This window comes from Dioscorea cayenensis, chromosome 19 (assembly GCF_009730915.1).
Source record: "Dioscorea cayenensis subsp. rotundata cultivar TDr96_F1 chromosome 19, TDr96_F1_v2_PseudoChromosome.rev07_lg8_w22 25.fasta, whole genome shotgun sequence".
Lineage (NCBI taxonomy): Eukaryota > Viridiplantae > Streptophyta > Magnoliopsida > Dioscoreales > Dioscoreaceae > Dioscorea > Dioscorea cayenensis.
The window spans coordinates 15,909,085-15,924,401 of record NC_052489.1 but is presented as its reverse complement, the minus strand read 5'-3'; the positions used below and the strand labels follow the sequence as shown (position 1 = coordinate 15,924,401).

General features: G+C 32.9%; 1 protein-coding gene across 1 annotated transcript; it reads left to right on the top strand.

The window, feature by feature from the left end:
- The first annotated feature begins 6,267 nt into the window (after window positions 1-6,267).
- LOC120283958 (beta-galactosidase 5) lies at window positions 6,268-12,017 on the top strand. The gene is made up of 19 exons (XM_039290779.1): window positions 6,268-6,444; window positions 6,528-6,623; window positions 6,726-6,838; window positions 6,929-6,995; window positions 7,124-7,216; window positions 7,374-7,517; window positions 7,633-7,721; window positions 7,879-7,984; window positions 8,082-8,169; window positions 8,690-8,808; window positions 8,910-9,074; window positions 9,221-9,399; window positions 9,487-9,596; window positions 9,694-9,803; window positions 9,923-10,033; window positions 10,117-10,230; window positions 10,326-10,531; window positions 10,764-11,100; window positions 11,563-12,017. The coding sequence occupies exons 1-19, from the start codon at window positions 6,268-6,270 to the stop codon at window positions 11,680-11,682; spliced, it is 2,544 nt and encodes an 847-aa protein (XP_039146713.1). The 3' UTR covers window positions 11,683-12,017.
- The last annotated feature ends 3,300 nt before the right edge of the window (window positions 12,018-15,317 follow it).

Sequence of the window (15,317 nt, the reverse complement as noted above, 5' to 3'; positions counted from 1 at the left end):
CCACATGTAGAGAGACAAATTTACCATATTATTTCTTGAGAAAAACTGATGCAACAAGTACAAGAGCACTTAAAAACAAAATACATAATACAACCGCCAAGAAATCTAGTTCGGATTGCTCCAAATAATAAATAAAAAAGATGGGTTCAGTTTGTACCCACCCTCTAATTTTTTTTCTCCATTGGGCTCCCAAAATTTTGGGGCAGGTCATAATTCGGAGCAGGGCATGAAGGAATTCAAGGCATCTCAACAATAAATACTCGCATTAGAAAAAAATGATATCTCATTTTTGACGAAACTTAATGTCATGTACCAATTAAACAAATGTGATATTATATAATTCCTTCCACCAATACTATATATATAGTTGACACAATAAGACTATCACACATACTTATTTTTTAGTGACATATATACACGTCACGAAATAATTAAGACATACATGACAAAATCAAATGATCACAAATAATATACAATGGTATTAGTAACACAATGTCATTTATATAATGGTCACACAAAATGCAATGCATTGATGATGCACTCTTTGCAAGTATACAGGTCACACACAAGTAGTAAAGTGGTACCTTGTGAGGGGTAGGGTTGTCGAACCTCAGGGACTGGACTTAAAGTACTAACTCTTCTTCCGATGTCTAATTAAGCAAGAATTGGGTTGTTTTAAAGAATAGAAACAAGCAAACAAGAATTTTTGGCTGAGTCCACAGGGGCATCTTCATCATCTTCAGCTACTGTTGTACAGAGCGACATGGCTCCCCTTACTACTCCTGCTCCTATCTTTATGCCATCTACTATTGCTCTTACAACAACATCCCCTTCAACTATTTTTGCTCCTATTGAGTGTGCATCTATAGGTGACAGTGGTTCTTCACGCCGAGTTCTTATTTTTGTGTTGTTTGATAGGTAAAAGAATCTTTGTCTAGGAAGAAAAAAATAAAATATAAAAAATTTACATGCTCATTTTTTATATTTTAAAATTATACAAATCTTCATTAACATTCATTGTATTATGTTTTTAGGTTTGTGCCACACGGTCATGCCATTTCTAATTTATTACTGAGAAAATGAAGGAGAGGTAGTACAAAGAAGGATACACATGGTCCAAAATTGATAAACACACATATGATTTTTATTGGAGAGAGTTTAAGGTACAATTATGTTTTAATTTATGTAGTAAAATTCTAGTAATTATAATATTATGTTTGTTGCATTAACTTATTTATAGTTCTTATTGGTTTTTGTATGAATGAACTAATTTTTAATTTTTTTTGTTTTGATTTTTGCAGAAACATTATTATTGGCCCATTGAAGAAGAGGATGCTATCAAAGCAGTTTGGGAAAAACTCTGTCGAGGCCATTATAGTCGGAAATTGTGTAGGTGGCACAAGTTGTATGATAAGACCGATAAGAAGCCTGTTTGGGTTGAAGATGAAATTTGGAACAAATGGTTGGAGCATTGGAACAAAGAAGAGTTCAAGTATAAGTCCAAGCAAGCCTCCATTAATCATTGTTCTGAGATAGGAGGCAACGGGGCTGGAATTAGTAGGCATTTAGGAGGCTCTAAGTCATTTGTCGAGCATGCTATAGACTTGGTAAATATTTAAAATTTTTTTTTTCCTTTGAGCATTCAAAAAAATTTCATGGTTTGATTTTAAAATTTTTACATTGTTCTTATTAAGTAAACTTGTTATAAATTTGTTATGCTTTTGTTTTATTAGAGTAAGACACTTCAGAGAACATTTACTGTGTTTGATCTCTTTTGCAAGACTCATGTGAATAAAGAAGGCAAAGGTGTTGATTCATAGGCACAGGCCGTTTATGTAATTTTCACAATTTATCTCATATTATTTTATTGATTTGTAGATTATTTTATAAATTTTGTAATTAATGTTATTATAATTAATTAAAGAATGCTATGTAGAAGATGGTTGAGACTACTTCTCAAACATTATCAAATGGTTCATAACCTTCACCGCTTGATATGGATGCTATGTACTTGGAGGCTTCTAGTGGAGAAAAGAAGAGGAGAGTTTATGGTCTTAGTTCTCATGCATCAACCTTATTTCAAGAGTAATTTTGTAGTGGTGCTACATCAGCTCCCCCACCACCTTCAGCATCTACGATCCCCCAGAAATTGTCTGAGATGGATGGCATGAAAAAGAAAATGATAGACTTGGAAGAGAAAAACCAAAGTTTGATGCAGCACAACCAGAACATGATGAGACAAATGCGTCGTGAGTGGAAGCGTATGCGAATGATGGTGCAGTCTGGACCAGGCCAAACATCACAGCCTCAAGAGGATGAGGAGGATCAGGACGAGGATGATCAGGATGAGGATGATGATGATGATGATGACCTATAATTATAGTATGAATATTTTCATTTGGCTTTGTGGATGTTACTAGTACTCTATATACGTTTTACTTGTCTTTGTGCACATTAGTACTATATGTTTTCTTTTGTTTTGTGCATGTTATTATGAATACTTTTTATGACTATGTTATATTTTGTTAAATACATTAGAATTTTTGTGTGTTATATTTTATTAAGATGATAATGTTAGAATTCATTTATGTACATGATAACAGGGTATTAGTGAATTTGTATTGGATTTGTTGTTGATAAAAAATATTGTTGCAAATCTGTTACAAATTTGCAACCGATTTGCAAGGGACATGCTATGGATCCATTGTAAATGTATTACAAATTTTGCAACCGATTTGCAAGGGACTTGTTATAAGTCCATTACAAACTTGTTGCAAATTTGCAACCATTTTGCAATGGAATTGGCACATATTTTGCAAACGCCATTGCAAATCCATTGCAAATTTGCAACACATTTGCAATGGATTTGTCTAGGACCAAATATATATGTTGCAAATTCCTTGCAAATTTGCAATCCAATTGTAACAGACTTTGCAACGGAATGGTTGAAAGTCCCTTACAATTACATTATCAATTTATAATATATTTGCAACCGATCTAATGCTAATCCATTGTAAGGGGGTTGCCACTCTGTTGCAAAAGTTTTGCAATGGATTAGTCCGCATCGCAAAAATTTGTTACGAGGAAAATAGCAACGACATTAATCTGTTGCAAAGTCGTTACAAAAGTAGAGTTGCAACGGAATTGCAATGGATTTGTCCGTTGCAAAATTGTAAATTTTTTGTTGTGTTTCTTTCCGCATAAGAGTGCTAAACTGGAGAAGAATTTTGATTCATCTTTAATAATCAAGAGGCGAACTGATGATGAACTAACTTCTCAAACCAGAAGCATGCTTGCTCTCGATAGTACTTGATAAAGAAAGCATGCATTTAATTCTGCATAAGAGTACTAAACTGGAGAAGAATATTGATTTATCTTAAATAATCAAGAGGCGAATTAATAAAGTCATGATAAAGTGATGATGGAGTAACATGATTTTCTTTTCGCATAAGACCTGACTGTAGAAGAATTTTGATCTATTTTTTCTGTGAATCTCCATTTAAATATATGTTTTACATGCATTGTAAAAGAGGTTATTCTTGGAAAAAACAATCCAATTAAACAATTATGGTGGTTATTTTTATCACTGGAGAAGATTCTTTTTTATAATTAACATTATACCGTGTGAGAAAAGAAAACTTAACACATAAGACAAATTTATAAATGTTCTTAAAAAATTCATTTTGCATTTGTTTTCATTCATATATATCTGGTTATATAAATTAAAATTTTATCAATCCAATAAGGGAAAAATCTCATGTATAGGTATTGTATAAAGCAAAAAAATTCCTTGTATCAATCCAATTTTATTACCTGCGTCAAGGAGACAACAATGAAGTTTTACTAACATAATTTTCTCCTAATGGGAATGGAATAGGCTCACGTAGTATATGGATACAAAACTATCCTTATATTGATTAATGTTACAACATCACTCAAGCTAGTTGTAATATTATAATTTTTATATTTCTTGGCAAAGGGAGATCCTACTTCCACAACAGGGCTAAAAAAATTATCCCAATTTTGGGATGAGACATGAATAAGTTGGATTTCCAAAAATTGGGATGCTAAGCAAATGAGACTAGTCTCTAACCAACCTATTGCCACCTCTAAATTAACATACTATTTTGACATTCATAACTAAATTATTCACTGATATCACCACTTAGAATCACTAATTCAAAGTCCATAGTAATAAATAAATAATTACCTTCCGGTATATTATAATGCATAACAAGAATTTGACTTATTAGAATATGTTTAACATGACAAATTTTATAGTTACGTACAAGAAATGGGAACTCAAATTATATACCGTAAATTTTTTTTCCCAAAACTTACAAACTAAATTTATGCTTTACGGTAAAGAAATAGATACTCTCAAGAAGTCTTTTTGGTTCATAAGAATAAACTTATTTTTTGTATTTCATTAATTATTACTATACTTACCATGTTTTAAAATTTATAACCAAAATCAATATATAGGTAGGTACATTTTAAAGATAAAAAAATACACATCCACTGAAGTAATTATAAAGCTAAAGCCTTTAATAACTCTTAAAGTTTTGGTCATAGTTGATTTTGACTTTAAAGTATAAAATATTTATTTTAACCTTGTTTTTGTATATTTATTTAGATAGTACAAAATTGTTAAAGAATAAAATAAACATATTTACACTATAAAAGCCTCCAATGATTTTAACTTATAATGATACACACACACACACCAATGTATACAATATTTTTCTAAAAAAAACAAATCTTACTTTGCTAATAATAGAGGTGAAAACTTAAGGCGCAAAAAGTAATCATTAGTTAACCACCATGGTAGAGATTCATACTTCATAGCTTAATTTTCATTATTTTATGCAAACTTAGTTTGGTAAAAGTACAATAAACGAAAGCAAAGTGGAAAGTAACTGTGAAGAGGAGGGGGACAGGTAATTGAGTTTGTGTGTCCCAATCCTTACTCTCCATGAGGGATGTCTTTTGGATGCATCCTCACATGAGAAAAGCCGTGTCCTGCACAAGGCCTGCACTATTATTGTTTTCTAGCAAACCCAGATGTAAAATAGACTTTGGAGGTATGTTTTGTTTATGGGGAAATTTTTTCATCAGTTTGTAGTGGTAGGGTGCTTTTAGATGGGTGAAATGCCTACTATTAAAATGTGATATATTACATACAATAATATAATCCCATGTTTGGGTTATATAACTATTAGGATATGAATATGTACAATAGATAAATGAGATTAGCTACAGTTAAAATTTTTTTTATTACACCCATAATGGGAAATGGGGAGTAATAGACCGTATTAATGGTGAAATAATATTTTTACCCCTAATTAAAATTTAATCTAAAAATAATTAGTTTACTCATTTTAAATTACACTTAGAGTGAAATGATATTTTTATTTTTGCCAGATATTTCAACAAATAAAAATCATTGATTTAAATAGTTAACTAAACTAATTAAAGCTAATAATGATGAAAGAGATATTTAATTTAAATATTAAATCATAATAATTATTTTGAATAATGAAATTTAAAATATTTTATAAATTAAAAAATATCATTAAATATTACGTATTATTTTATATATAAAAATTATTTATTTATATTAAGAGTATAAAGGTAATTTTGTAACATCTATTTATTGTACCTCCCAATAGTATATCTTTCAACTAAACACAGTTTTTATTTGTATTCTTATTGTTACAATCTCATTTTCTTTTTATTTTTACTCAACGAATCAAATCCGACCTTAATGTTTGGATGGGTGATTGAATCCTATTTAAATTAATAATTCACTTTTTTTTAATATTGGAAAAGCAAGTAACTTTAATATTTAATATTTTATCTTTTTTACATAAATCTCTATTATATAAGCAAATTTAAAAACAGTAACATAGATTAATATAATGAAGCATTTACCAGGATTACTTAAAAAGCAAGAGAATGAAGAAGATGAAGAAGAAAGGGAGAGTGCTGAGGATGAAAGGAAACACAGCATCATAATAAGCTTGCCTTTTTAAAGAGCATCAATTAGCACTTTTTTTTATATCTTGTGAGAGGTCCAGAATGCCAGCATCTGCTTCCAATATAATAATAGCCCCACATCCTAAAACTCCTCTTCTCATAACTCTTCCCAAGGTAGAACAGATGGACTCCTTGGCACACTAGAAGACCACCCTCTCTCCCCTTGTCTCTTCCTCCTTGCACTAGTTCAAGTTTCCCTCCACTCACCAGCTTGGTGTTTGTTTTGCAATGGCAATGGGAGGAGGGAAGCAAGTTCTAGTTTTTCTGGGAGTGCTTTTGCTGTTGTTGGTGTTGTTACCAGAAGCACAATGTGGGGTGACATATGATAGGAAGGCTCTTATCATCAATGGACAGAGGAGGATTCTCATTTCTGGTTCCATACACTATGCTAGAAGCACTCCTGAGGTAACACAGTCTCATTGCTGTCTCTTTTTGTTTTGTTCTACATGGGTGAGGTGTCTCGTTAACTGGTTGTCACTCTCTTGTAGATGTGGGAGGGACTTGTTCAGAAGGCTAAGGATGGAGGACTGGATGTTATACAGACTTATGTGTTCTGGAATGGGCATGAACCCTCTCCTGGAAATGTATTCTGATAATTTTTTTCTTTGCTCACATTGGTGCCTTTTGTTGCTGGTTTACTGGTTGTGTAAAAATTTGATCTTTTTCTGTGTCATTTGTTGTTGCAGTATAATTTTGAGGGGAGGTATGATTTGGTTAGATTTATCAAGACAGCGCAGAAAGCTGGTCTCTATGTTCATCTTCGAATTGGGCCTTATGCTTGTGCCGAGTGGAATTTTGGGTACCTTTTTGTTTCTTTTCCATGCTGTGAATTTTATGAATTTATTTTTACTTTTTTGCTATAATTTCTCTTCCTTGTATGTTGGTTCAGGGGATTTCCAGTTTGGTTGAAGTATGTTCCTGGCATCAGCTTCAGAACAGATAATGAGCCTTTCAAGGTTCCTTTCTTTTCTGCCACTCCATCTTTGTTCCTTGCTTGTGTCTTGGAATTTTGACAAAAGAAAACTTTTGTTTTGTCAAAGAATTTAGTGTTTTTGTTTTCATATATTTGTTCATGCTGCTGCAGATAGCTATGCAAGGCTTTACACAAAAAATTGTTCAGATGATGAAGAGTGAATCACTATATGAGTCTCAAGGTGGCCCAATTATTCTGTCACAGGCATGTTCTTCCTACATTCTCTTTTTATCCTTCTTTATCATTGATTTCTGCTGATTTGGTTTTCCAATTACAAAATTTGGAAAGAGCAGGCCAGATTTAGTGAAAATTTAGGATGAGTTCAACAGAGGTGCTCATTTAAGGCTTTTTATGACTGCAGATTGAGAATGAGTATGGACCAGAGAGCAAGGCACTTGGTCCTCCTGGTTATGCTTACATGTCCTGGGCTGCTAAGATGGCAGTTGGGATGGGAACTGGTGTCCCTTGGGTCATGTGCAAGGAAGATGATGCCCCAGATCCAGTGGTATTACTTGTTTTTTTCATAGATTTTTACTTGATGCAATTAGTGACCTAAATTTATCAAGTTTTTTTTTTTCAAGAAATTGGCATTTCTAAAGTTGCTATACTATTGGTGACAGATAAATACATGTAATGGTTTTTATTGTGATGCATTTACTCCAAACAAACCTTACAAGCCTACATTTTGGACTGAAGCTTGGAGTGGCTGGTACTGTACCCTCTTTTCCCAAATTCTTATCTCTTGCATTCTGCAACAAGCTCAGCTTTGGTGTTACAAATGAAAAGTGATTTGGTGCTATATATTATAAGTGTTTGAAACTGAGCACAAGGTTCTTTCCATCTTCTGTTTGTTTTTCAAAATGCAGGTTCACAGAATTTGGAGGTGCTGTTCATCAGAGACCTGTTGAAGATTTAGCTTTTGCCGTTGCACGCTTCATCCAGAAGGGTGGCTCTTTTATTAACTATTACATGGTAAGATCATGTTGTTTAGCTCTTCTGTTTACTGGTGAAACTTCTCTTTACTTTTGATCTTTTTGCTGAACTGGTAAACTTTGGTTGCTCGTGTTAGTATCACGGGGGAACAAATTTTGGGCGTACAGCTGGTGGCCCCTTCATCACAACCAGTTATGATTATGATGCTCCAATTGATGAATATGGTAAGGCAAAACGAGCTTGCTCAGATACTAGAATTTTATTTTATGAGTGCCAACCATTCTTTAATGAAATAATAATTCTAAAGCAACAATTTTAATCCTTTTCCTACTGGGTTTATCTGAATACATTGTGAGTGCTTGAACTTGAAACTGTTCGTATTCTTTAATCATTCTTGTTTCAATGTATGGAGTTACCACTTGAGTTTCTCTTGAGTTTCTCTCGGTGACCTTTCTATGTTCTGATCAATGCATATTTTATTACTATTAACTGATGAACTGATGAAATGATATGGAAACTGTTTTCCATAATTACTGTCAAATTAAAATGAACTCTTTATCCAATTTATATAATGTGGTGATGCATTGAACTACGGAAAGGAGATTCATCCATGCAGAGATTTTGAGCTGTTTCGTGTATACATATCAGCAAATCTTAGATGTTCCACATCGCTTGGTTTGAACATGTTTCTCTGTTCTTCACAGAGAGTTTGTATCCATTACTTTCTTAATGTGAAATTGGCAGGATTGCCCAGGGAACCCAAATACGGACATCTAAAAGAGCTTCACAAAGCTATTAAGTTATGTGAACCAGCTTTGGTTTCTTCTGACCCAACTCTTACTTCTATAGGAGCTTATCAACAGGTTTGTTTTGCTGCGTAACATTCTATCTTTTAGATTTGTTTGCCATGCTTCCTCTGTACAAGCCGTCATTGGTTTCACTGACTAGCCACACGGCATAACAGGCTCATGTATTCTCTTCTGAAGCTGGAGGTTGTGCTGCATTCCTTGCAAACTACAACCCAAAATCATTTGCAAGAGTAATGTTCAACAATATGCATTATAATCTGCCACCTTGGTCAATTAGCATTCTTCCTGACTGCAGAAATGTTGTATTTAATACGGCAAAAGTAAGTGAAACATGTCATGATATCTGTTCCACTTCTCGAAATTAAACTTGCTAACTGTTTAAAATGCTGCATTTTTCCCAAAAATCATTTCAAAATTTTCTCACTAGTGCTGAATCCATGGTATGCTAATATTCTTCTCATCATAGGTTGGTGTGCAAACATCTCAAATGCAAATGTCTTCTATAAATGATCAATCTCTAACATGGGAGAAGTATGATGAAGAGGTTGGTTCATTAGAGGATAATTCATTGATCACTGTAACTGGCCTATTGGAGCAGATCAATGTTACCAGAGATAACAGTGACTATTTGTGGTATATTACAAGGTGAGATTTGGTCAGTTTCTGTCACAATAATTGATATTTCACTCAAATTTTTGATACTTGTACATGAAATAAACGTATCTTTTACAGTGTTGATGTAAGTCCCACTGAAACATTTTTGCGCGGAGGCCACCTTCCCGTACTTATTGTACAATCAGCTGGCCACGCCCTACATGTCTTTATCAATGGAGAGCTTTCAGGTATTCAAAAACTGATCTTCTTGGTAGTTTTGGAAAATGTACCCTTAAGTTGGCTTACTCCCCGGCACTAACAAAATTTTTTACTTTGGTATAATAGGGTCTGCTTATGGAACCAGGGAGGATCGACGGATCACATATACAGGGAATGCAAATCTTCGGGCTGGAAATAACAAATTTGCTATTTTGAGTGTCGCAGTTGGACTTCCAGTTAGTTTCTTTCCTACTTTTTTCAGTTTTCTGACATTAGTAAAATCAATTGCGAAGATAATCTGTGTAACTTGAGTTTCCATTTTATCTGTTGTTCTTATCCTTCTTGGTGGTTAAAGAATGTCGGTATGCACTTCGAGACATGGAACACTGGAGTCCTCGGTCCGGTTGTATTGCATGGGTTTGATGAAGGAAGAAGAGACCTAACGTGGCAAAAGTGGACATACCAGGTTACATTCATGCATCACAATCTCTGATTACTTGTGTCGAATGTGTTGAAGGTTTAACACATTTTAACTATCATGCTTCACAGGTAGGCCTGAAAGGCGAAGCGAGAAACCTTAATTCTCTGGAGGGAATTTCTTCTGTTGAATGGATGCAAGGGTTATCAGCAATTAAACAACAACAACCACTAACATGGTACAAGGTAAAAGTGAACAGCAGAATGAACCTCAGATCAATCTGCAACTATTAATTTTCCTCGGTGATCAAATGCAAGAATCTCGGGGTTTTGTTTTGTAGGCATTCTTCAATGCACCAGATGGGGATGAACCGCTAGCTTTAGACATGGGGAGTATGGGGAAAGGTCAAGTGTGGATCAATGGACAAAGCATCGGTAGATATTGGACTGCATATGCACCAAATGGAATATGCAATCCGTGTAGCTATGCTGGGACATATCGATCCCCTAAGTGTCAAGCTGGATGTGGCCAACCCACTCAACGCTGGTAAAGAATCTTTGCTGCTAATTCAGGGAAATTTTTATAATGCTCTCAAATCATACATGTGAATAGTTTTAGTTCCATGAGGGTTGTGTTGAAGGCAAGCAGTGCATTTTGAAAAGTTAATGCTGCAAATGCTTGATCCATAATGCGTTGCACATTTTATTATGTTCTACATTTTGGTGGTCTGACTATTTCATCTATGTATGAAGTAAGAAACTAATTGTCTGTTACTCAGGTATCATGTGCCACGCTCTTGGTTACAACCGACCAAGAATCTGTTGGTGGTGTTTGAAGAACTCGGAGGCGACGCAACAAAGATTTCACTGGTGAAGAGAACAGTGTCAGGTGTTTGTGCTGATGTTTCTGAGTTTCACCCCATGATAAAGAACTGGCACATCGATAGTTACGGTCAACCAGAAGAGCACCATAAGCCAAAAGTTCACCTTCGATGCGCACCAGGCCAATCTATCTCTGCTATCAAGTTTGCAAGCTTTGGTACTCCCTTGGGCACTTGTGGAAATTTCCAACAAGGAACATGCCATTCACCAAACTCCCATACAATACTAGAACAGGTGCTAATCTCAGCTCTTTTAAATTCCTTCATCACTATTGCATGCATGTGCTTCATCACATACACCTCTGCATAAATCACCATTTTATTTTACTATAGTTTTTCAATTTGGTGGATGTTTTTTATTATGTTTATGCTTTTGACTCTTGTCTACCAGCAATGTTCTCTTGAAATTTATTCTTTGCTTTTGGTTTTTCTGAGGACCACTTGCACTAAACTACACACAAAATCACATCCATCATGTTATATGATTTGCAATCATATGAGACGAATCATATATTTTATTCTGTTATGTTTTGATAACAGAAAAGCATAGGAAAACAGAGATGTGCAATGACTGTATCAACAAACAAATTTTTGTTTTCTGAAGATGAAAAGCTCATCTATCACATGTTATATAATCTGTATTATCAAATGAGATGAATCATAATATTTTTATTCTTCTGTGATTTTCTGAGAACAGAAATGCATAGGAAAAGAGAGATGTGCAGTGACCATATCAACAAACAATTTTGGTGGAGATCCATGTCCAAATGTGATGAAAAGAGTGGCAGTGGAAGCTGTGTGTTCTCCTGCTGCATAATTAATGGCTCGATGAAGATTCCTGTCATTTCAAAGTACAGTGCAATCCAAAGTAGTCATTGTTTTCTTTATACATCTCACATGGTGTGTTTGCTCATTGTTTTCCCTTGTCAGTAGTGCATCTTCATAATGATCTTTGCTCACAGAAAAAGGAAAGCAAAAAAAATTATATAAACTGTAAAGTGAGTGTGTGTGTATACACAACCAAAAAGCTGTGTTTGTGGAGGAGTGACTCTAAAAACCATTTGTTGTATTGAACTGCGTGCATTGGATTCTCTATTTGTTCTCAATTTCAATGAAAAGTTGGCACAAGCATGGGAGAGATTTGGAAAAGAAGGCTTTGTTCATTTGCTTTTTTGTCAGCGTTCTTTTTTCAGTTTTCCATTTGTTTGTCTTTGACTCTTGGGATGTATTTCCTTTAATTTTTCATCTAAATACACACACACACACACACATATATATATATATAGTTGAATGTCATTTTTATTACCAAAGTAGTTGCAATCTGACTTTTGTTAAGGTATATGACATTTTGTATAAATTTTAAAACAAATTATATTTAGTTAACATTAATGAAAATAAACACTGGCATTAAATCTTAAAAGAGAGTATGAGCAATATATGCATTGAAACTGTAAATAGAAAAACTTGATCAAGAAATTGTTTAGCATGTGAGTCAAGGCTGAATTTTGATCTTAAAAAAGGTGGGTTTTATTTTAATAAGATTGATATATAAAAAATACATAAGAGAGTTATTGTGCATACGCATGATAATCCATGGGAATAAATCTAACTCAGTTTCAAGCAAAAATAAAAAGAGGATGCTTTAAATTAAAGATAATAAAATATACTTAAAAGACAAGGTAAGCATGTAATAATCTTAATAATCTCACACAAATTAATTTAATAAATTGTTAATATCAATATATTTCGAGTCTTTTCTATTGTCTAAAAAATAAATTGTGCATGGCTTTGTTATGGTTTTACAATTTTTTCTTTGCTTGAAGGCAAACATGTTGATCTTTGGGAATGAAAGATTGACACAGTTTTCAAAGGTATGGAATGCTAAAAAGCCATGCATGATAGCACTAGTTGTAAGGTTTATTTGATAAAAGCAACGGTTGATGGGCGTGTAGGGTATGGTCATCATTACTCATCTCACATGCAGTTTTTATGGTTAAGAAATTTTTTTATTCATGGTCAAAATTATTTGGGTACTAGAGGACAACACCTATTAATTAAAGTCATGTTATGAGTCTTACAATTATAATAAATTTGAAGAGATAACATATTTTATGTTAGAAAACCAGTATTAAATCAATAGTTGATCAATAATTTCCTTTTATTCTTAATATTTGATTTAGAAGAAGAATAAAATACTAACTCTTATATTACATGAGTGAATAAAAAGTTTATACTCATTCATTCCCGCTTAGTCAGTCGCACTCAATAATCTCCTGAAATGGATAATCTCATTAAATGGTTGTTGAGTGTGTTAAATTTAGCTTAGTCTCATGGATCTTTTAGTATGGATGAGATGCAAAAGAAGATAATTTTAACAGAAAAGGCTGATATTTTTTTTGTTAGGAATTAGATTTCATTGTTTGGAAATTAGAAAGAAGATATTTGAAGGTATTAAGAAGAGTACATATTTGATATCAAAATACTATTAATATTCAAATTTAATAAAAAAAACTACCAACATTATAGAAATTTTTGGTGGCCAAAATATAATAGTAATTAGAGCTAATCATAATTTTTTAATTTAATCATTAAATATGATAGTGGTGCAAATTTCAACATTAAGTATAATTTATAAAAAATGGTTCGGTAATACTATTGTAATAACTCATACTTATTCTCGTATTTTCTAATACATGTGATTTATTTATTTTTCAAAAAAAAAAAATTCATACTTATTAAAGATGAAATTACAAGTGAGTAGATGAAGTTAGTTTTAATAATAAAATTCGGTTTTTGTTGTTTAAGAAAGAAAATCGAACAACCCTGCTGCATCATGAGATCTTTTCTGTTGCCATTAGTAATTTTATTGTGCCTGTGAAGATGTTTGGACAGACAGTGTGATTGGTCCTTTTGGAGTTTGGTTGGTGACTTTGGATCCATTTGGTCAATGTGCTCTATGATTTTCTACACTCCTGTGAGCCTTGTCCCAGTGCAATCCCTGCCAAAATTAAAACTCACGTGACTTCTCAAATCGTTGACCAGTCAAACAACTAAATAAATTGACTGAAAGCAAATATATATATATATATATATATATATATATATATAGATATATAGATATGTATCTAGTTTAAAAAAAAACTAATTCAAAATGAGCTTGAGTTTAATATTAAATACACGTCATTTATTTGAGTTCAAAGAAATTATTTGTAGGCATATATGCAAAGTTTTTATTGAGAGGAATGTCAAAGAGATTCCATCTTAATATATTTTACCTGTTGGAGAAAGGATATTAAACGCTGACATACTTATGTGAAGAATTGTTATGAAGATTCACAAATTAGTGAGCAAAAAGTGTGGTACAATAAATTGTGCCCTCATTTTTCTAAAGCTACTGAAATTGGAGTAGAATCAATAGAAAAATATAGCTTTTTGATGAAGTGTGTGGTCCGTGTGGATGAGGCATTAGAGAAGCTTGTGGATAATGCAAATTATTTCGAGAGTCACTCAAATCAAGTTATGCCACCAATGTTGTTGGAAAAGGATCATGAGCATCAGCTAGAAATATCTTCAAAGTTTCTAACTCCTTTAAAAGTGCGTAGTAAAGGCCGACCACCATCGAAGAGGAAGAAGTCAAAAGTTGAAGAGATGATCATTAGAAATAAAAAAAAAGGTACTTGTACTTTATATAATTTTTCTTGGTGATTTAATCTTTTTTTGGACTAAAATTAATATTTTCTTCAGAAAACTCAGTAAAGGGGAATATACAAATGCAAAATGATACATTGGTTGAAATTCACACTCAAGAAAGTGTGGTATTGTTCTATTCTTCTATATCTATATTTACTATAGTATTGCATGAGATGTTTTAATAAATTGGACTACAATTTTTCTCATTAAGTGACTTCCAATTTTTTCCAAAATGTGATGAATGTGGATGTCTATGACTTCAATTGGCAAAATGTTGGAATTGATATTTCATCATAGGTATTTAAAAATATGAAATACCTCTATATTTGCATTTTTATTTATACAATGTTGAAGAAATTTTTTTTTTTAATTGAATTATATGAGGGTCAACCATCAAATTATTCAACCCTGTTGATAGTGCGGAGATGCTTGCAAATGAAATTGGAACATCTATTTCATTAGGTCATGAATTAAATTCAACTTCTTGGGACAATATCCATTTTAATTCAGGTGTTTTATCATTTGAATCATGCCAAGTTGATCTCTATTGAAAAATAAAACTAGATGGATTTTCTCATTGAATCATGCATTAGTGAATTTTTTTCAGTGTTCATGGATTTTGATTTAATCATGTGCTGTTGATTTGATTTTGTAGGGAAATAACAATGGCCTTTGTGTGAGGATGTTCTAGATGACCTTTCATTGTGTGATTTGATTTGATTTTGAAGTGGACCCTTTTTGTTACTTGTTTGAAAGTTGACT

Excerpts from the sequence above, each read along its gene's own strand:
- LOC120283958 (XM_039290779.1), top strand. The coding sequence starts at position 6,268 with ATGGCAATGGGAGGAGGGAAGCAAGTTCTAGTTTTTCTGGGAGTGCTT. Across the intron at positions 6,996-7,123 it reads CAGATAATGAGCCTTTCAAG|ATAGCTATGCAAGGCTTTAC; the intron begins GTTCCTTTCTTT and ends ATGCTGCTGCAG. Across the intron at positions 7,722-7,878 it reads ACTGAAGCTTGGAGTGGCTG|GTTCACAGAATTTGGAGGTG; the intron begins GTACTGTACCCT and ends TTCAAAATGCAG.